Source organism: Dromaius novaehollandiae, chromosome 13 (assembly GCF_036370855.1).
Source record: "Dromaius novaehollandiae isolate bDroNov1 chromosome 13, bDroNov1.hap1, whole genome shotgun sequence".
In the NCBI taxonomy this organism is placed as follows: domain Eukaryota; kingdom Metazoa; phylum Chordata; class Aves; order Casuariiformes; family Dromaiidae; genus Dromaius; species Dromaius novaehollandiae.
Window position 1 is genome coordinate 6,290,001 of NC_088110.1, and position 22,500 is coordinate 6,312,500.

The 22,500-nt window shown below is 38.2% G+C and overlaps 1 protein-coding gene across 9 annotated transcripts in view; it reads left to right on the top strand.

Annotated features, from left to right (window-relative positions):
* LOC112984386 (uncharacterized) overlaps window positions 1-22,500 on the top strand; it is a 164,644-nt gene that overhangs the window by 130,916 nt on the left and 11,228 nt on the right. For 5 of the 9 annotated variants that reach the window (XM_064519514.1, XM_064519513.1, XM_064519516.1 and 2 more), the window contains 2 exons: window positions 1-7,600; window positions 9,831-9,893. The exon at window positions 1-7,600 is cut by the window's left edge. Coding sequence is in view for 3 of the 9 variants with exons in the window: in XM_064519519.1 (XP_064375589.1) it covers window positions 7,517-7,600; window positions 9,831-9,893 (147 nt within the window). In the remaining 6 variants the exon portion in view is untranslated. The remainder of the gene's footprint in view (window positions 7,601-9,830; window positions 9,894-22,500) is intronic. The other 4 variants (XM_064519519.1, XM_064519520.1, XM_064519517.1 and 1 more) reach the window with 2 other exon arrangements.

A 22,500-nucleotide genomic window follows, 5' to 3' on the forward strand; every position in this document is an offset into this window, starting at 1 on the left:
ACTTTGTCTTTCTGGCTCTTTCTAATTACTCTAAATCTAAAAAGGATTTTCTTTTCATTTTGTGGTATTTGTTTAATCTAGAATTTAATTATTTTCTTTTTTTTCTATCTTTTTAGTTTTCTTTTTTTTCGATACTAGTTAGAAATGTCAGACTATTTTGTAGAGGCTACTTCATTTGTGTACCAAAACAAGTTGATTTTCATGGGGATTATGTGACTCTGCACATAAATCTTTATGTAATTCTGCATTATGGAGACTTATTTTCACGATTTAGGTGACTTGAAAACATGTGATTTCACACACTCAGTACACTTCTTGGCTTTCCGAAGAGCACTGAGCGCAGAAGACAGGAAAATATGCTAATATTGATACAACAGACCACAAAGACACTCTGTTTCCTTTTGTTTTGCATTATATTCTGTGTGAGAGTATTTATTATAAACAACAAGAAAGGGAGACATGCACATTTATAATAAAATATAGAGAAATACACACTGAATACGCAGAGCCCTCAGTCAGGGGAAGCCACATAACGTAGAAGCATCACAGCTGAAACCTGCAGGAACAGTGCTGTTTGAATTAAGGTAATTTAAAGGCCCATTTAATTTTTTTTCTGTTTATTAAGATTTCTTTTTCAGATGCTTTCTCCCTGTGGGTTCTGCAGCAACTAATTTTTTTTTAAAGCAGGATATTGTATTATTTTTATTTTAATAATGCATCTTTTGGGCACATTTGCTTTCCTATGATAATTTAATATAGGAGCTAAGCTCCCAATTAAAAGTAAATTATTAGGATTTGCAGTTAATCCAGAAGTGAAGCAGAACACTAGCAGAATTTGCCTGTGACTTAGGCCTTATATTTACAGCAAAGAACCAACTTCTCTCTCCTCCTTAATATGAATATTGGAAATAGCCTGTTATTTCCATTTATCATTAGGTGGAGATTATTTTCACATTTGTACTTGTAATTGTTTCTATTTGTGTAAAATACAGACATGCTGTGTGTATTCAGTCTGGGAAATGGTGAGTTCATGTGCAGATGAACTGCTGAAGTATACCAGGGCCTGCATATCTTTAATTCTGAATTTCATAAATATGGTATATGTTTAACCTAATTTATCAGCCACTGTTAAATTTAGCCACAATTTCTCTGTTGTCATTTCAAAAATATAGATGCATAGAGTAGTTTAATTTCCTGCTGTTTAATTTCTGGCATGCTGCAGAGGGAAAGAAGAAATATAGAAGCACACAGAATGATGACAAGTTCCCTGAAAAGCAAAATAGATAATATTTATGTAAATTTTAGTCTTCCCTAACTACTGTTTCACTTGGGTCTGAGTCCAACAGTTGAATTTATACTGGTTCCAATACCTAGCCTTTCTATTTTTGCAAATTGCATTTCAAAGCCTCTGTTAAGCTACAATCATAATAGAAAGCATCAACTGAAAATTCCAGAACCTAATAAATATTCAGATGCCCTGATTTTATGATCAACCACTTTTTTTTCCAATTACATATTTCTCCAAGAATTTATATTGGCTTTGTGAAACTAGAAACTTTTCAGATATGTAAATCAATCTTAACGTTACTGTGCAGTATTCTTTAAATTAAATTACAGTACAGATATCAGATTCTAGCAGTTCTTTTGCTGCAATGAGATAATTTCTGGAGGCAAGACACCTGGCCAGGCTAGAGTGGTGATTAATTTTATGTGTTTAGGGTGCAATCATCACTCAGAAAAAGGCTTAGGGTTTGGATGATGGATGATGGGTAAAGTGCAGGCTGATAGGACATGGCCCATGAATCTGTTCTACATCATCAGTTCCTTTGATCACTGGCAGAAGTTCAGAGATACTTCTTTGCATCTGTCCAAAATAAACAAGGCTACCATATACCTTTTGCAATATCACTTTTAAATACAGACCTATCTGGAGGGGAAAAAAAAAAACCTTTTATTTTTGCAACAGTGGCTAAGGAAAATAAAAAGTGAATACTTCTGCTTGCATTTACATGCACATTTACAGACAAGATAGGTGAGTGTGTGTGTTCATGTGCGTGTATGTTTTAATGAAAGATGATAGCAGAAAGCCAATTTTTTTTACCCTGCAAACTGATATGTATGTTGACATCAGAGATGGGATTTAGCATAGCTGCTGAAAAAGTGTGTTGCACAGCCTGTCATGAGAAGAAACTCCTAAATTACAGCAATACTATACAGCATTTGTTTTTCCTTCAGTAATGCTAGTGGCTACAAATTGTTGGGAATCTTTCTCACTACTGATAGGAGAATGAACTATGTAGCCAAAATAATTCTGATAAGTAATTCTGAAGTGTTTAAGGGTGAAAAGATAGAGAGGATTTGCGCCAACCTCAAAAAAGAATATTTCTGTGTATCTCAATTAGGAAAGTACAATTTGATAATTGAAAGCAAAAGCTTCTTTATCATATGATTTCTACTTTTCTTTACCCAATGCTGTCCCCTGCAGGGTGTAAGAAATCAGATCACAGAACTATTCAGAGGCTAAAAAAATAAATAAGTTAAAAAAATCCAAGAGTAAAAGAAAAAGAAATAGCTGAATTAACATCATGTCCTCTCTCAGAATTCATTATCATGCCAGCACGGTTTATAATGTATACTTTCAGAAGCTTGAGTGGGTGCTACAAGAGGCATTCCTTGAAAAAGTTCTCTCATATCTTATTGCATATATGCAACACTTCTTTCCATAGGTGTTATGAATTCCTAGCGCTCATGATGATATTCTGTCTGTGGGCAGTAAGATGTTAGTCATTTCTTTATATGTCTCATCAGCTGCACTCGAACCTGGAAATCAAACAGAACACACAAATTATAAAACTATTGTATATCTCAATGGACTTTCTTACAATTTTATAGAATGGGATATAAAAAGTATGCAAAGACTATGCTCCGTATATGTGGAACAGGTAAAACCACTACTCTGTTTAAAAGACAAGCAACTTTCTCATAAATGAAATACTGCTCCTTTCAAAAATGACATAGAAAGAAATAAAGAAGTGTAAGAGCGGCAGAACTGGTTAGATTTCATTCATAAGATCATCTCTGTACTAAACAAAACCAAAACATAATATAGAGCTTATAAAGCTCTGGGAGCATTTGTTATCACATAGATGTCAAAGACATATTATTACTCTCTCCTTTCTCAAGTGAAAAACACTATTTTATCTGACTAAGTGCAAATACCAAAATGTTCATTAACTCGCTTGAAACACCTTGGCTTGTCTTTATTGAGTTGCATTTCATCCATAGCCTTTGCACCCGGGGGCACATAATAATTTTTTCTGCACAAAGGGTTTCTCAAGAGAGGTATGACCGTTCCTTTTCTCCCCAGAGTCTAAATGCATTGCATCATCTCCTATCATACTTACAAGCCTGGGGCCCAGGATGAGGAATTGTTTAGTATCTCCAAGCCTAAGCTTCCCACGTAGCAGATCAAATTGTTGTTGCTCTGCCACTGCGCTGACTCAGTACTTGCTTGCTTGATTTAAAGCACAGTTCCACTGTGAAAAGTTATTGTGAAAATGGTATTTTCTTCCTCAGCAAAGCTAGTTCCTACGTGTATGAAGAATTATACGTGCTGACTCAAGTGACAAACATGAGTATTTACTGCTTCTGGCTCTTGCCAACTCTGCAGAGCAAAGGTAGCAGAGAGAAAGAGGGTTGGAGTCCATTTAATCTGAACACGTTAATACTCTTTTCCAGGCTTCTGTGTGTTTACCCCTTTTCAAATCCAGTGAGAACAATAACGTCCCAGAGCTGTTTATAGGAGCATAATTTGGACTTTACTGCTAGTGACTAGCCATAGAAAGGAAGGATCCTTTCATGGTCTCTCAGATCCCACAGTGTGTATGGTAACTTCACAGCTTTGCACTTTTCCAAGCTTGCGTTTTACCTATGGCTACTTTTTATGGAAGTTTATGGATGTGGCAGAAGATTATTTTTGTGACATTCTGGCTTTGTAACTTGTCTCTTGTAGTAACATCACCTGTGACTATTCAAAGGCAGTGGGAAAATATTAGGTCTTTTATCAGCAGTTATTGCTTCTTTTAGAATAAAGTAGGGTGCCAATTTCTTTCTATTGTCCAGATAGCTATAGTACTTTTGGAGCTATCTGCTACCTCAATGTTTTGGACTGTTAGTGCATGGCACTGCCCTTCAGTGACTCTGTTATTTCCCACTGAGCCTTTCTTACAGTTAGTGAAGGTTTTCTCATTTGGCTGTCCTACACAGTCTGTATGAGAAACTACAAAGGGACTTCACAAGGAATTATGGGCCGAGTGTTGGTTTTAGCATGTTTGCAGTGTCCAGCTTTATTGCTTTAGCTTGTCTAATCCAGAGAGAGCAGTTGTCTCTCTTTTTCAGTTTCAAGGTGACACGGAAGCTTGTGTGAGAATGACTTGGGCTTATGTTCCATCTGAGAAATGCAGTGGTTAGAGCAGGCAAAGAAGCACGCAGATTTGCTTGAATATTTCAGCTATTCAAAAGAGAATTTTTAGCCATCCTCTTATATTCCTATTGGCTACCAGATGATCAGGTAGCCAGCAGTGTGTGTTGGTTCTTCTCATTGTCTTTTTTGCACTGCAATAGGAATTGCGTCCTTTGCAGAGCTGTTTGAGGGGGACTGAACTTTAAATCCAGTAGAACTGAAGTTGCTACGCAATATGGCAGCCTGCTTAATTAGTGCCTTACTGTGTGTTTTTGGAGCAGAAAAAGCAACCAGATCACTTTTAAATGGAATTTATGGTTACCAAATTCCCAGACTGCCCTACCCAAAAGAGAGTGGCCATCAACAGTCCATGCTGTGGTACTTGAAATAAGCAGCAGTCCCTCTGCTGAAACATCCTCATCACTGGGAAGAGGAGAAGGAGGTGACAGCTCTGAAATTTACTGCCCACATTGGTCCAAAAAAGTCAGCTCGTGTTGGCCTCAGGGTATGCTGTAAACCCTTTCTACAGTCTACGTATCTTGGGACTATGACTAGGTTTTCTTTTATTAGAGTACAGTCTTAACAGACGGTAAAGTTAGTGGCACCTATACCTTTGGTATAGGCAGTTCAATTCTAGAATGAATATGTGTAAATAAAAATGAAACCTCACAATTATGCTTTATACAGTCCATTTTGTACACTTCCGAGGAACACTTCCTTTTCTCCAAACAATTTTTAGAAATGGTTTAACGTTCTCATACTGGAAAAGAGAAGAGCTCTCTCCAACCACTACAGAATGAAAAGCAGCTACAAAAGCATATATATAAGGCAACTATACGGAGCTTACCTCCTAGTGAAAGTTAGCATACTTTCTAGGTCCCAGCACTTAGATGATGTCTAAACCTATCCAACATGAAATTTGCCAGAAATCTTTGTGAAAAACTGGTCTTTGACTTGTGTCTTAAAATAGAAACTGAAAGCATTTAAGTTTCCATCTAATATGAGGTTAAACAACAAAACATCAGACAATTCTCTTAATTTGCCATTAAGTAACAGCATAACACAAGGGCAGTTACGTCCAAGGACCCTGAAGAGAATCCATAATCCCACTGGATGATTACCCTTTTCTGGGAGCCCTGTTGTCAGGAGCAGGTCTGGCTCAAGGGATAACAGGAACTTGAAATAAAAGTAAATTTGAAAAATGCATATATACACTACAGATACATAAACCTGACAAGCTTTAGAAGCTGTCTGATAACTTTCTACAGAGCAGCTTGATACTGTTATTTTTTAATATTTATGTTTGCTTTAGCACACAGCAAACCAATCATGTTACTCTGCTGTACTAGCTATTTTATAGAAGTAGACAAAGACATGTAGGAGCTTGGAATTGTTTAGTCTCCTGCAAACACTTAGCACACTCTTCCATTGAGGTCTGAAGTTATTGTGACTGCTGATATGCTTAGACTTTATTCTTTAACAGAATCTGGGTCTAAAAATTATAATAAATACTCTTGCAAAGATCCAGTACCAAAATATTTCCTTCTTGAACAATCTCTTCATAAGTTTATAGTATCACCAATATTAAAAGTTTTCTGTTCAACAACATGTTCCACATGAAGAGAGACTTGGCTGGGAGCATATATATCCCTTCTAATTATTGCAAACATACTCAGTTAAATCAGTATAAAATTATCTTCCATGTTGCTATTGGGGATCATTCTGCTGTATTCATTTGGATGTCAAAGTGACAGGCCATTAGCCTGAGGGTAAACTAATTATTTAAGGAACTTTTCTTGTTTTGTACAATGAAGAAATATTCTTGAAAATACAACACAAACATAGATATCTGTGTCAGATGATGACAGTTCATTTTTTAAATATGAAAATGTAGTTTTAGCATTCAAATAGTCAAGACAGTGGTAATTTAGAATAAAACAAGAACAACAGTCATTAAATGGCTGTGTTTCTGGACTTAGATTGATGCTTAACACATTGATCTTCAATAGAAGCTTTCCATATTCCATCTGTTAGAATCTTTGACCTTTTCTTAACACCATTAAAAGATAAAATGTTAATCTACTGAAAAAAGATACATGACCTTTTAAAAGTGAACTGTACCACTTTACAGTCTGCCATCATTAAAGAACTTTATGCTCAGGAGCGATGCATTATGTGTATCATAGCAATATAATTGTTTAGAATAATGTAATTGTTCAACCAAGAAGATATATACCATGCATAACAAAAATTAGAACTAGAACTATGTGAACTTTGAAAAACCCAATCAAAATAGCATGGCAGATCAAGGCTTACTTTCAGTTTCAATCAGCCTCAACCCCAAAATTATTTTTTTATTAATATGCATGCCCAGGAGACGTTGCTTTAAAAAAGAAAAAGAATAGTACTTTGTGACAAACGAAACTATCATTGGCAAGTGAAGATGCTTAACTTCCTGTGTTTTAATCACCTATTTTTACCTTTTCAGTGTAAGGAAATAAATGTGGAACTAATATTTTAAATTGTAGTAAGGCGTTTTAGTAGCAACAGAATGCTTAAAAATGGCACTTACTTGTTTGTGCTAAATCTGAATAGCCTTAAACTAGAGTTCCTAATAGCAATGGCCACAATTCAGAAAAGCATCCAGTTCAGCAAAGTACTTCAGAACACATTGAGTTTTGAGTACAGGATAATTTCATTCCACTTCAAATTGAGCCTCTGTTTTCTGAATCCTGACCAGAGAGAACAAACTGAGTACACGAGACAGGTTCAGCTCACTTAACCTCATCTTCTGATGAGTTCTGTACTTCAGATGGAGCCCCTCAAAGTAATCTGAGAGTACAGCCATCTAATTAATGATGTGTCTATGTAATAACTGCATAACAAATGACAATAGAAAGTCCAAATGTCTTCTTCGTTTGAATATGTTGTTCTACTAAAATTTTTTTTATTAGACAGGATAAAAAGCTTTTCTACAGAGAGGAAGGCTCATATTCTTCTAATTTCAACATAAGTTTCACTGAAGTCCTTAACTTAGTCCATTTTCTCCAGCAGCATCAACGAGCTTAGGCTGGATGATTGCTTGGAGTATCACCTGTATGAACTTCTATATGTCATTCAGTGGAATTTACTCCTAAGGTAAGTGGTTACATGCAAAACCAAAATACTATTCTAAGATGACATAAACTTAGCTCCTGCTATTAATACTATTTGTTCATAAAAACGTAAGTAGCATTGGCAGTGTCACTGTGGAATGGGCTCTCAGACAGGCCCGATGGAAAGGGTGCATCTATATTAGCAACTTAGGGCACAAGAGGAGTTCTTTCTTGCACGAATTTGCCGTGCATCTATACTTGAAGGCTTGCGGTGGGCACTCAGAGCTTTTTCTTGCCTCATGAAACAGGCTGAAGTCACATGCTGGGTTACCGTCTTGAGCAACCCGCTTGCAATGTGGATGCACAGTCCTCTAGAAGTTAACTCTCTACATATGCATGCTGCATGCCTAGGACTGGAAAATCGCTTGAACTTCATTATTAGGAAAGACATCATGTGGATATATGGTCCTTGAGCCATAACCGATCACAGCAAATTGAGCCCTGGTTTGTTCTCCTTTGTTCCACAGCAGCTGGTAATGTAGGCCTATGAAAGAAATTGCATCTAATGAACAGTAAGGGAGAGCAGAAGGAATAAATGAAACAATACTGTCCAGTAGGATAAGCAGTCTGCCTGCCATGTTAGCCACCTAGCCATTTTTGTATTACTATTAGTATTTCAAAGAGCTAGATTTTAAGTAGGAGGATGAAGGATGAAGAGATACCCTATATGTCTCTGTTACCAAATCTTATGATCTTAGCAAGAGTTTTGAGACATATGGTAATACTCTTTAAGCCTCAGCTGTAGGAATCATGCTATTGTATGAAACTATCAGAATTCATCAAAAAAGGTAAATAAGTGTGTAACCATCATAGAGAGAAGTTTGAAACTGTGAATCCAAAATAAAAATTGAACAAAATCCGAGAAAAGGTACTTTAAAAACCTGCATGATTTTCCTTTCCTTATTGCTTTTTAGAGGAAGTTCCTCCTAATGATACAGAAAATGTAGGAGAAGGCACAGGGTTTGTTGAGTTTTGACTAGTAGAAAGACATTCTCTTCTGTTAATGTGTCGGCTTACTTTTTAACTCCAGTTAAAACTGTATTCTGCTTTGCTGAACATACTAGCCCTGTCTGTTTATATTTGTTCCTGTTAAATAAGCATCACCTCATTTTGTAGAGGCCAAGCATTTCATCTTTGAATTTAGTAGGCACTTTTTTGTCATGCTCTTTCATTGTTTAGACCTGCTTCCCAGTCCCAGCCCCAGTTTATCACCGCAAATTTCCTCTCTTGCATATTCTTCCCTCTAGGTCATTGATAGTGAAAGCAAGCAATATGTTTCCTGGTGTTCAACCATGTGGCACTTCACTAGTCACATAATACACTAGATAAGCAGATGACAGTCTGTGCTGCTCTGAATAGCATATGTGCATGCCATCTGAAAGCCAGGAGCAGGATCATGTAGATACAGCCAACAGAGGGAGTCAATGGCAGTAAGGCACTAGCCATTCAACCAGTGCTTCAGAGAAAAGAAAAATGGACAGCTTTGCGTTTGTGGGCAAAGAGGAGATGATTTCAGCCTGTTTTCCCATTAGTCTGTAGGCATCTTTGACAGACCACGTGGTCTTTTGCTTTCAGGCTGCAGGTTACCTACCTTACTTAGAAGCTTAGTTCCACCTCTGCAGGAGGAGGTGGTACCCCAGCAAAATGTCAGCTATTTCAAAGAAAATTTGGCTTTTCTTATATTTTTTTAATGCGGATGGGGAAAATATGACCCATAGCATTTGCTTTTGTGTCTACTGAGTGTAACTACTAAGTAGTAGACAAAAGCTATATTTGTCTAATTAGCATTACCAAATAAAACCTGCATTGTAAAGAACACCTGCTTGCTCTTTCTCTTACAATATAGTTGTAGTGCTTAAAATCTCCTGTGCATTCTCATAACTTGTTACCAAAGACAGCTGAATGATACAGACCTCATCAACCAAAGTGGTGTTTCCCTTCAGACTAAGAGAGTCCTAGATCTCAGCACTGGTGTGTATAATAAAGAGAAAGACTGTCTTTTCTCTTTGACAGAAGCAAGCTGTCGCAGTAATAATGAAATGAGATGCAGAAGCAAAAATATTTCAAGATGTTCTCAGACACATTCAGGCAACATGTAAATAGAATAATAAATCTGGTGAGAAAGATCTGTTTATTTTTTGCACAACAGGACAAAGATTTTTTTTTCCATTTTAAAACACGGATTTCTTTTCCCTCCACCTGACATTGCGCAGTATACCACAGAGCAGCTGTCCGCAGCCAGAAACTCATCATTCACTCTCTGATCAGCACATACAGTAAGTGACATGGAACTCTGCTTAATTCTCTTGTGTCTTCATGAAATAATTTCTTCCCCAACCAAAGAAATGTGCTGTTTACCATAATCTCAATTTAACACCTACTCCCAGTGTTCAAAAGTAACTGTCTGCATTTGAATAGGTTTTGAAAAGCAGAAGTAACTGCCAGGGAAAACTAAACAAGTCATGTCTCTCTTCCTTGAAAGTTGGAAAAGGCTTTAGTTTTTTATCACAGTGACAGGTTACATGGTAAATAAAGTCCAAGATCTTTGCTTTGGCCATTTCAGACAAGAGCTGGTTAGAAGTGAACAAAGCTGAAGGGTGGAAAGCTTGAATTAAACCCAAATTACACATTAAGACAGTTGTTCAAAAGGAAGTGGCACACGCACGCGGAGTAAAACTGTTTTTTTTTTTTTTTTTTTTTTTGGGGGGGGTACAGTATGACAGATAGGGGATGTTTCTCCTGACTTATTAAGGAAATCCCTTGAACTAATGAATGTTCAGTTAATGAGCAGTATGGAAAAGAGACTTTGGAAAGCATTCCATTTCTTAGAGGCTAATTTATTTTTTTTGCGTTATGTGGGAAACAGCTGGGAGGATCTCAGCCCCAAGAAAGCTGGTGGTGGTCCCTTCTTCCCTTGGATCACCATGCATAACGGAAGATAATTTTTAAAACACTCCCTCATTCAGATTGGAATGGGATATTATGTCCTTTTATCAGCAATCAGAACTAAGTGCCTGTTAGTATTGTTGGATTAGTTAGGTTTCTACAGATTTGGGTTGTTTTGAAGTTAACAAAATTGCATCCAGCTCAGAAGTGAATGATATGAAATGTCCTGCAAGAGTTCAAAGTCTGCATCAGAAGCAGCCTCACCGCACCGCAGCATGTAAAACAGGTATCGATGCTCCTATGAAATGCAACCTGGAGCTAGGGGCTGCTCTAGGAGAGAAATACCTCCTGCAGTTCTGCCCTCTAACTTGTAAGTGTTGTGTGTATGATGTAGGGAAATTTGTGTTTGAAAATTTAGAAATATGATGCAAAATATTTTCCTCCTTTTTGGAGGAAAAGGAAAGGATACTCCTCCTTGTTGGGATTATTGTTTATATCACTGTGTTGATTTACTGTAGGTAAATAACTGCTGATGTAAAATCTTTGCGTAATTTTTCTGAAACATGATGATGAGTTTTTTGTGTCATATAAATATCATTGTACTGCTAAATACAAAATATTCAGTGGGAACTGAAATAATTGGAAATTATTATTCCACCAAGGAGTCAGTAGTTGCCCCAATAAGATACTGTAGACTTTCAGGTGTCTGATATATGTAAGTGTCTTCTCCTGCAAGAAGAGGAAAAATACTTCTCCTCTCCTTTGTTCTCTTCCTGTCTTCTTTCATATTAGATTGTTTATTCCAGACCACTGCATTAGCCACACACGGCCTTAGAAGGGATACTGCATAAGGTGGTTTTGCATCTGATCTGCTGGAAGCTGGACAGCATTTTGAGTTATCTACATGTGTTTCATTAGCTGCCTCTCCTTTAGTCAGGAGAAAAGATAAAGCATTTCATTATGTAACTTTCTTGCCAGTATCCAGGTATGCACCATAGTTACAAATTTTCAGATAAGCTGTATGTACCTAATCAGAATGAGCTTGCCCAGGCACAGCTTTTGCTGCTAGAAATAATGCATTTTAAAGCATATTGACATATGCATTAAATGAAAAACACACTTGGAATTGAAGTGTTCAGTTGCCATAGAAGAGGAATAGAATAAGTCTTAATTTTCCTTTGAGGGAAAGCTTTAATAGAATTGCTGCTACATCATAGTCTTCCAGTTATTGTTTAAACCCCATAAGATACTGAAGGCTTTTAGTGTTTCTACCAAGAAAAGAAAAATATGAATTCATTCTTGAGCTCAGATTTGGCAGGCAACAAAGCTATTCTAACTTCTATTACATTTCTTGCCCACCAGCATTACCTTATTGCTGTTATTTCACTGAAGAGTTTTAGTGTCTTGAGCCCCTTGTACCTCATGAAAGTTGAGAAACAAAATCTGAGGCCACAAGGAGTGTGGAAAAAGGTGGTCTAAATAATCACAGTAGGTAGAGAAAACATAAATGAAATGGAGTACAGCATACCAGCAGAAGCTAACAAAATGGTGCTCTGCCAATGTCGTTAGTGCCGTTCATTTATGTGTGTATGTGGTTAAGTGAGCATGCGCAATAATATGGTTATTTTGTTGGTTTTACAGTTCTTGCAGAGATGGTGAAGAACTGTCTTTGGTTGATGGTACCATTTCTCAGATTGCATATACCTCCCCTATTGCTATAAGATGAACTCAATTTACCATATTTCCATTATCTGTCCCCGGTGATTCAAGGACTGCTTAGTTTTCTCAGCAAGCCAACACACAGTATTATATGTACTTGGAATAGGATCTCATTTCCCCTCTCTCATGGCTACTATACCCTCGGCAGCTGAGTTTTGTGTTCCGCAGTGCCCGATACAAATAAATTGCAACAACCCAGGGCCTAACTAGAATCCCACTCTCTCAGGACTGTGTTACCATGTCATGCAATGTGGAAGCATGCCTAAGCCGGGCAGAACTACAGAGGGGAAAGGCTACAGCCATTTTAGCTTCCATCTCCTCTTTGACTGAATTGGAGAAGAAAGTGAATTTTGTGCTAAAATGATATGTGTTGCTTGTAATTTGATCAAAAATGGGTATATAGTATAGGTAAATAAATAGAAGATTGCTTACTCCTTTAATTCTGTGAATCTTAGGATACTATCGAGTTTGGCAGGTGTGTATTTTTATCTGCATTTAAAACACATATGATCTGATGCAAAAATTCTGGATTTTTATTCTGGATTTCAGACAATCTAAATACACAACAACTTCTTCAGATTGTAGTTACCCAGCCTGAAAACAATAGATGATTATTGCATAAGGAAATAAATAGAAGTGACTCTTTGTATGCATAAATACATTCTTTCTACATATCAGCCTTCCTAAACAGTCTGCAAATCTGCCCTTAAATTGCCTACCAAATGTTCTGCTCAGTGGCCAAAACTAGGGGCACACAGGCATCAGTGTTTCAGTTCATTGCTTTTTGCTGTTTTCAAGAATTCAGTGAAAGATACTGTTCTTTGAATTGTATTTGTTTAATCTATTATACAACAAGACCTCATATAAATTGTGAAAATGTTTGGACTCTCTATTTGCTTTCCAAATTTTGAAGATGAGGTTTGCAGATATGAGCTTGTGAGAAGAGCCAGGCTGACAACAGTGAGATGGATCTCCTTTGCGGAGCACGTACAGCATGTTTCCTTGTTGCCTTGTCAGTGCACTTCAGCCCCAACATCATCTCAAAAGCGAGCATCCCAGTTTGTTTTCTGCATCCTCCTGTCCTCAGCGTCTGTGCTGGGGTGTGTGGCTGGGGTTCAAGGGTGGCAACCTTTCTCTGTTGGGACGCAAAATGAACAAAGCAGCTCGTTTCATATAGGCAAGTAAAATGCCATCATTGGGCACTTGCAAGGGCCTGAATCTCCTAAAAATAAGGCTTCTTCATTCTCAGCTTTATTGAAAGATGTGGTAAAGAGGTCTTAGTCATGGGGAGAGTCACATTTCTGTGCATATTTCAGAGTCTTAAATTAAAGGCTATTTTTTAAAGAAGAAAATTAAATGCTATTTCAAATTTCTTGTAGCTGCTGACCCTTTAGGGTTGTACTGAGCTCCTGCCACCTACCAGTATTCTCGCCAGGCAGTCTGCGCAAATATTATTATTACTTAAATAGAGTCTGAATCATTACCTTGTGTTTTCACTTTGTAGTGAAGTGATTTAAATATAGTTTTCTTATGTTGGGATCCTTTGACAAACGCATAAATAGTTAGCGCATTGTTAGCAACAGTGAAAAGGAAATGGATGCCTGGCAGGAGGAAGGGCAAATAATTTTCTCATGCTTGCTGTGTTGTTTCTGTAGTGTAAATCAACTCTTCTCCTCTGAAAGTAAAAACTTCTTCCAAAATGTCAACAAAAGTAAAGTAATTAGGAGGAAATGTAATTCCTCCCTGCTGCTCCTTCCTTGCACACATTAGTAAATGAAAGCTATTTAAAGATACAAAGTGAGGTAGATTAATTGGAGCAGACGAGTCATTTGGGACCTGATCCTGGAAATGTTTACTCAAATAAGTAGCCGTTTGACTGTTTGCCTCAGTGAATTTTGTGTGCATGTGCAAATGCTTTCAAGATTAGGGAGGAGAAGGTTCAATCTTGCAGGATGCAGAGTAGGCTGCTCCAATACTGAAAAGCGTGTACTTGAGCTCTGGAGCCATCTCGTTGATCTCAATGGGAAGATGCATGTGCTTAGGATCAGCTGCCTTTTTGGATCACAGCCAGTTTGATCAGCATCTCCCAGGACTGAATCCTGAATGCTTAACTTTAAATAGACGAGGAATATTATGAGGCTACTTTGATTAATTAATCTCATTTGGAAAAAACAGACAATCAAAAAACCAAAGCACACCACAAAACTTTCCAACATTTACTTGTGCCTTTGGTTCATGTCTGTCATAAAATTAACTACTGTAATGTGCTTTTTCCTTTGCTGCAAAGGAAGCTGTAAAGCTCAAAGGCGTATTTTTTTCTTAGTGTTAGCAATTAATATGCCACGAGTCTTTGCATAAATAAGTTGTCTATTTTAAAGCAACTCAAATGGGCTATTTCATTTTATATGACTGTTAATTAAGATGTTGATTAGCCCTGCTATTGAAGCATTGAAACCCTTTCTAAAAGAAATGGCCACTGTTTCAATTTTATTTTAATTAGTTGGACTTTGAGGTTATTTACTACAGTGTCAGCTATCAAAGTAAAGCTATTTAATTTGATGTTCAGTCTAAGGCAGGTAGCATGCAGATTTCCACGTTTGCCTGTAACCACTGCCATTAACAGCAGTATGATTTAAGGTCATTTAAGAGTCATCAACCTCACAGATGGTAAAATGCAAAGTATCTAAAAGGGAAAATAACAATTGTTGTCTTGTCAAATAAAATCCGAACATTGTATTTTTTGTGAACACCCACTAGCTTCCAGCAATTTTATACAGAGTGCGTTTCCCTTTGGGCGGAGAGTGTTAGGTCTTCCCTTTTATGCATCCTTCCATTGAGACATGCTAACCCTCTCGGGAGGTGAAACCCACCCAGATATTTGTGATTTTAAAACTTCATTTGCGTCACTTGCAACAGAGATGGATCATTATTCTGGGATAAAATCACATCCTGCACAGTGAAAATAACAGGCAACATTTGACCTGAAAAGGGAAAGAGGAAAAAAAAAAAAAGAGAGACAACTTTAAAGTGTTAAAAGAAACAGACAGTGTTAAAGCTGCTTCAGGAAACAAATTCTCCCTGTAATGCAGTGTAATTACAATCTTTTCTAAGCTAAGTATAGTACCCTAGAGATTACTATAAGTAACTTATAATAGAATTTTTATTAGTGGTAGTAATTTTTTATGATAATTAGTGTAATCTGCAGCCAATAAAATCAGAAGATATATAGTTATCTCTTTTGCACCAGAAAAATATTCTTCAGGCAGCTGAAACGTTAAGAAAGAAAAATGTATTATTTTATGACCATTGTACACTTTTATGTTTTGATTGTTTGGTATTCTTTTTTTTATTAGCTCTTTCCACTTAATGGTGAGAAATGTGAGGCATATGCAATAGCCAGTATAAAGGGCCAGTTTGGGGCAAGCATTTGACATGTATTTGCTTTGGTAATTTTTATTGTGTCCTATCTGAAACCTCATTCTCTGTGAAAATTAGCAAGTTTTAGTATTTCTCCTAGGTGATGGGTTACTCTTGCCTCATACTCAGTATTGTATGCAGTGAGACTGCCTTTCCTTATGGATTAACAGCAGAGCCACAGCTGTTGAAGAAAGGTGTTTGAACAGCAGTGCTGTGCCAGGCTGTGGCACCGAGCCTGCGTGTCCCTGAGACTCTGCTGCATTGCCCCACAAGAAGCTCTTGCAGCACAACCCTTCTCAAAAGCTCCTAAGCCTGCAACAGGAATGCACATGAAAAATATTCTTTCCTATGTGTTACCCATCCCGTACAGTAGGGCTGTGTGCTAATGCAAAGGGAAGTGTCTGGGCTTTGACTTCCTCTGATTTGGAGGGTATTTCTGTAGAAGGAATAGCGCTGCACTGCTCTCAAGCCTGTTGGCTGGCTGGGAATATGAAGAAAGAGAACCATTCCTAACAAACCTATGGAAGGTCTAATTACAGTTCTGCTGTTGGTATTCAGGATCATATGTGAAGTCTTTAATTTGCCTGTGTGCATCTCTTACTGGCACTAGCTAGCAAAAGCTTTGCCAGAGTAAGGAAAGAGAAGGAAGGTAAGACATAGGTCTTAGGTTTATTAAAGCCATTTTCCAAAACAGCAGTTGAATTTAAAGCTGGACCAATTAGCACAGTCATTTCCCTTCGCGTGAAGACAGGGTGCATAATTATTCTCAACTCATTTGGAGAGGTTGGATTTTACTTCTTGAAAGGGGAAAAGGGGAGAGAATACTCTAGAATAGTGCTTCCGTAGAGATCTCAGATGGAAGGAGACTATTGTTTCGTATGTTATCTATGGCCTGATACACTACTATTTTCTTTCCTCAGTTATTGACACAGTAACCCCTAGATGACCCTCTTAATCTGTATTGTCATCATTCATTGGCAGCAGTTATAGGCTAGGATAAAATAAAAATTTTAAAATGTCATGCCATGACTTAAGAGGAACCAAAGAAGGTTTTCTTCATCTTCCCTTGCCTTATGACCTCATGTTTAGCAGTTATCCCAGGGAGTAAACAGGCTGGTAAACCCCAGCTGGCATTTTCTACATGGTGAGCAATATTAAGTCTGCTTTGGAGACAGAATCACTCAGATTTGGTATGGGGCACAGATAACGTGATAATCCTCCAGGTTCCACGGATGGGATGAGCCACTCACAGTAGGCTGTGCAGATGTTCAAGCTGTGATCAGGCATGCCTGGAATTCCTTGGGCTTAGGCTTCACTCAGGACTGTCTGAATATACGTGAAGAGTGTCTGTTGGCTTCCACTTAAGGAATGGCATAAATTCTCCTGGATTCTTTGAAAAGTATTCCTGCAGAAGCAGATCAGAGATCTGTTACATTCTCCTAGGCTTTTTGGACTTGGTTTGTCCTTAACTGGGATAGGAGAGGGGAAAAGAAATGGGGAAAAAATGGTGAGATCTTGCCTTAGAGGTGCCAAAATGAGATCAGTACTCTCAGAAAATGTACAGATCTTCATACTCCAATCTTCCTGTCTCAAAGAGCTAACAATGTTGACAGTTGACATCACTAGCACGTGAGTTAGCATCTGTTGAGATGCATGAGGTAGATCAAGCTTCTTAGAAGACTGTCCCACATTGTCTGTCTCTGTTCTTAGAAGTCTGTCCCACAAATAGGGGCAGACATCACTGTAGTGATGTGATTCATATTTTCATATGCAGTTACCGGTGATTCCTATTTTCAAGGCTGTCTCAGCGAGCATCACTAATGCAGACCTAAGGTGTATTCAGATGACTCATGTTTAAGCATGGATTTCATAGGCCTGTTTAGACAATCTATGAACAGAGGTGTGTTCCTCTAAAGACTTATGGAAGGCATTGGTTACATTCCTAATAAAGATCCATTCTGGGGCCTTTGGCAAAGGTAGCACGGTGCAGACCTTGAATCTTCGGGTAGATTCAACCGCTGTTCACTATAGTAGAAGGCCGTGGTAAGAAAACAGCCTCCTGACAGTGGAACTTCTGCCAGTGGTCAAAAGATCAAGTATCTGTGCTGATTCTGCTGGATTCCTATCTAGTGCTAGCACTTAAGAGACTGTTGACCGTGAGGTTTCTCTGACACTCTTGTGAACCCTCCCAGGGACAGATGGATTTACTCTTGAATGGCTCCATTCTTTTCTCGTTGTGAATAGCACTGGCAATTGTTAATTTGCCCACACTGCTGTCATGCACCGCAGGGTTCTGCTTTGTCACCCCTCCTGCTGACCATGGCCTCAAGGCCACTTGGTCTTGTATTCTAAAAATGCATGTACTTACTGTATGTGTCCAAAATGTCTTTTGGGAGGAGGGGGTTTGCAACTGAGCATGGACAGTGCATTTCCCCTTGCTGTGCTTGAACTTAAATGAGAGGGCATTATTCATGGGTTTCCAAATTTCAAGCTGGATCAGTGAAATTCATTGTACCTAAGGTGACATCTGAAGAATATCTGGAAGGTTCCTGTAAGAGTGCAAAGCAGTTTCTTGCTCACTTGGCCTCTTCAAAGCATGCTTTGTTTGCAGACTGCTCTCAAAGTTCTCAAACTGAGCACCAGCGGCCAATGCATTTCCAAGTACAAATAAAAGCAGAGTTTTGAGCCATCAGGCCCAATAATACAGTCCTTTCTCCTTCCCTTCTTTGTTACATCTCTGCAGATTGGATCAGCTGGTATGCTTCAATTTATAATGCATTTGGTTAAAGGCAACTGTTCTTCTTTTACCGCCATCAGATCCCGTATACGTTCCCTCCTCCTGCCTGCTGACCTTTGAGTTATGTAGCAGAAATATTTCACAGACTAGTTCGTAATGGTTGATAGGCCTGAAGGATTTTAGGCGAAAGGAGTTATATTTTCAGTTTTAGAGTCTGCGAATACCTTATTAGCAGACACTGGATTATGTGGTAATTTGTCTAGAGGTTAGAACAGGTGCATAGCATACTCCTAGATAAATAAAGCTTAAATTGTAATTTCCACTGCAGACAGATCAATCTGTGTAATTTAGGTGACTGAACTTTTATAGTTAGTGTGCAAGTAAAATACCTTTTTTAGAACAGCGGCTGTAAATTGATAGTGCAATTTGTGTTGTGAAAATTGGTCACTGTATTCAATTATATATAAAAAAGCACAGTCTTTTGAACTGTGCCCACAAGATGCCAAAAAAAAAACCCCAAACATTCAGATGTACATGGAGACGTTCCTTCCTATGACTGGCATTAGACTTCAGGGGTTGTTTTCCTTTCTTTTCCAGGAATTTGGCATATGCCACAATACCACATCTGGTAAAGGTTTAACTGAAAAATTACTTATTTCTAAATTCAAATGATTTTTTTTTTGCAGTTAAAATGTATATCCTACGCTGCATGGTTTTCATCCTTCCTGGTGCCGGTTAGGTAACAAATCATATTGCCTGCCTCTTGAGATGAATTTCAGAGTAATTCACTGTGCTATGTACAACACTACAAAGAAGCCACAATGCAAGTGATAAATAGTAGTAGGTTGGCAGGGGAGGGAGGGAGGTTCTTCGAAGAAAAAATATACTAAAAAAACATAAGATTAGTGATATCACCATCCAAAGCGTGAACTCTGTACCCCCGCTGGAAATTCACTGGTAAGTAGACCCCATGGAGAAGACAAAAACAAGAACCAAAAGCAAAGGAGTCTATGGCCCTAGCTGAGAAATCTAGGACACATCTGACACCCATTGAAATCCATACCTATGAATCCAGGGGTAATTAGGTTGGATTCTTAGTCATCAGAAAATGGATTAATTCAATGTACTATCCCAGAGGAAGGGACAGAAGACAGCTGAGGTGGAAACAGAGACAACTGATAATCTCTTCGCTTCCGATAATATTGAATGCAAGAGATGTTCCCCCTGTACCACTCTAGAGTCTAACAGGTAATATCAGTTGTTTTAGCTTAGCAAGTAAACACCTGAAAGACATTGCCATTTCGATGGATATAATTTCAGTGCCAAATTGAACCAATATGAACTGCTAGAAATCCATTAATCTCAGGGTTAAATGTGGACTAATATGATTTTATTCGAATTTTAAAGTCTTAAGTGCAATGAGAACCTACCAGCTATTTTCTGAAAGGGAATATAGCATGATTTTTTTTTCCCCCATGACTGGCAATAATGCTTTTATTTTCCAGTGATAAAAATGCTCCAAAACTACATTTATGCAAAATGAAATATTTTCAGTTTGGGGCTTTCCCCTTTTGTCTCCCTGACCCGTTCTCCACTCTCTGAATAAGCAGAAGACTGAGAAAACAATGTTTGTTGCTGTTAAATGTTTTGTTCAGCGTTTTCTCCAGCTCCCCTACACACCACTCAGAAAGTCAATGGAGTATTTTTGTCAAGAGGCTGCATCGTGAAAAAATGCCAACCAGTTCTAAAAATAAGGATTCTGTTACTGTTTGCGATGTCAGACTTAGCTAAACTGGCAAATAGGATGCAGTATATGCTTCTGGCTTCGACAAAAAGGAGAAATTATCAGTACGCTAATGGGTAACAAACAAGGCGTCTCGCGTGGGCACTTTCTTCTGGGCGGTTTCCAAATTCCGGGCTAGAGTGTAACACTGCTGCTGTCTCGTGGGAGGAAAGACTAGTGTGAGGCCAACAGCCAAACTCCTCGTGGCAAGGGCTGCAGAAAATGGTGTGGAAATGGGTGGGAATAACCTCCTGGAATGGCCCCTTTCGCTCGCCTTGGGGTTTGCGCGGCTGCGGCAGGGTGAATGTAACCGCGCTGCCCGGTTCTCTTTGAAGGAGCAAGTTCTGCGCTTCGCTGGAGGAATGTGCCGCGTGTGTTGAAAGGACAGATAGGGAAGTGTGGCCAGGAATGTGATAGAGTGGATATAAACTAAGTGAAGACAAGTGTCCTCATGCTTGCTGTGGTGGTGACGTGCATTATCTCAGCACGTTATCAGCAGATAGATGTTTGCATTCCCATGGGTCAGCGCAAGTTGTCATGGTTGAAACTTCCAGTTATTTCTTATGGAAATAACATCATGGGGCAAAGAATGCACCCAAGTCCCCTGCTTCCTTGTGCCTCCAAACCCGATGTTACAATCGTGGAAGTGCTCTAGAGGACTTGAGTTGCGGTGTGAAAGTATGTCAATTGGTTTTTCAATGGTCCTTCACTTCTATTTATAGCAACAGAGTTGATTAAGACGTTTTATTCTCCCCCTGCCTTTCCCACTCATTGAGTCTGTTTGCTAGTGAGGCTGCTTAGGATATTTTCAGGGCGAAGACAGATTTTTTTTGAAAACTTTCAAAAGTAAGGTTTTGAGGCCCAGCATGAACGCTGGCTCTCTTTTTCTCTCCCTTGCTCTCCTGGAAGTGCAAACAGAAGAAGATCTAAACCTAGCACTTTCTATCCAAGCCCAGCTATTTGAAGCTAGTTAATTTTGCAAGAGCATTTAAAAGGTTTTGTTATCATTCCAGTGTGAAACAAAAACAAATAACAGAGCTTCAGACTTTTTTTGCAAAATGCAGTTAAGCAGTTGCCATTGTTTCTAAAATGCTAATCAATTATACGGTATCAGTTAAAGGATCCCTATAGATCTGTTCCTCAAATCCATAACAGACAAAACAAAACAAGAAAAGGAATCTGTGGCAGAGAATCTTGAGTCCTATATTTACTGATTTTTGTTTCAGTTTCTGTGTGTGAATATACTGTCTGGTAAGGTAACACATCCTGTACATAGTAGTAATCAGTCATAATTTCAAATAGTTATTATAGTAATATCTTCTGGTAGCTATCATGTGTGGCAACCTGTCCCAGGCATCTGTACTTCACAAGCCCATTTTTCTGTCAAATTTGTAATTTTTTAATGAATATATAGTTAGCCCACTGAAGCATGTTACATACGCCTTTTGCTCATCCCAGCTTTTTTCATCCGTCTTGTACCTGTTGTTTCTGTAAAGAAAGTATGAAAAGTAATGAGTTTCCAAGGTTATATATTTGCCCTCTGAAATTATTTGTGTCACAACTTAATAAATGCTCCAGTGTTCCTTTCTCTCTCTCTCTTTTTTTTTTTTTTTTCTTTAACTATATCTTTTCCTATTTTGTCCTGTAAATATAGCACTCAGGAAAGTGAGGGACAAACACCACAGTTTTGAGTCAAGTTTGCTCTGGGCAAGTTCTCTATAAGATTTTCCATACAGCTGTGCTCAAGTTTTAACCTTTGGGGCCTATCCTGATTTTTCAGTGTAAGGTGTATTTTAAATCAGAAAGGGTTTAGTGTGCCAATTTGCAGGATTTTTTTCTGTGTGAATGAATGGAGAATGTGATGAGACCATACAGCCAAAATCAGATACGACTCTTGTCTGCAGACATAACTCTGAGGCCTAGGGTGGTGATGTTTCCTTTTTTCCAAGGAAGCCTGGAGTGGAGCAAAAAAATGTAGTTAATAACGAGTGGGGCTGGTTAGCAATTTAAGAAAAAAAAAAGTAGTAGAAGTAGCCTAGCAACTCTGCCAGAATTAACTCGTGGTTTTCTAAACCCCTTAGAGTTGCAGATTTAGACTTATCAACCTGTAAACCACCAGTGTCACTGCAAGAAATTGTGCATAATGATAGTATGTTTTATTATGCACTGTAAAGTGGGCCTTATTTTAGCTTCCTTTGATTTGTGCTGGAGAACTAACTTCCTAGATTAAATGAACATAAACAATCCAAATGGCTTTAAACACATTCCCAAATAAAACAAGATTGGAAAAAACTGCAGTGGAATGTAAGCATTTTGCTTACATATTTTTTGTTTAAAAAAA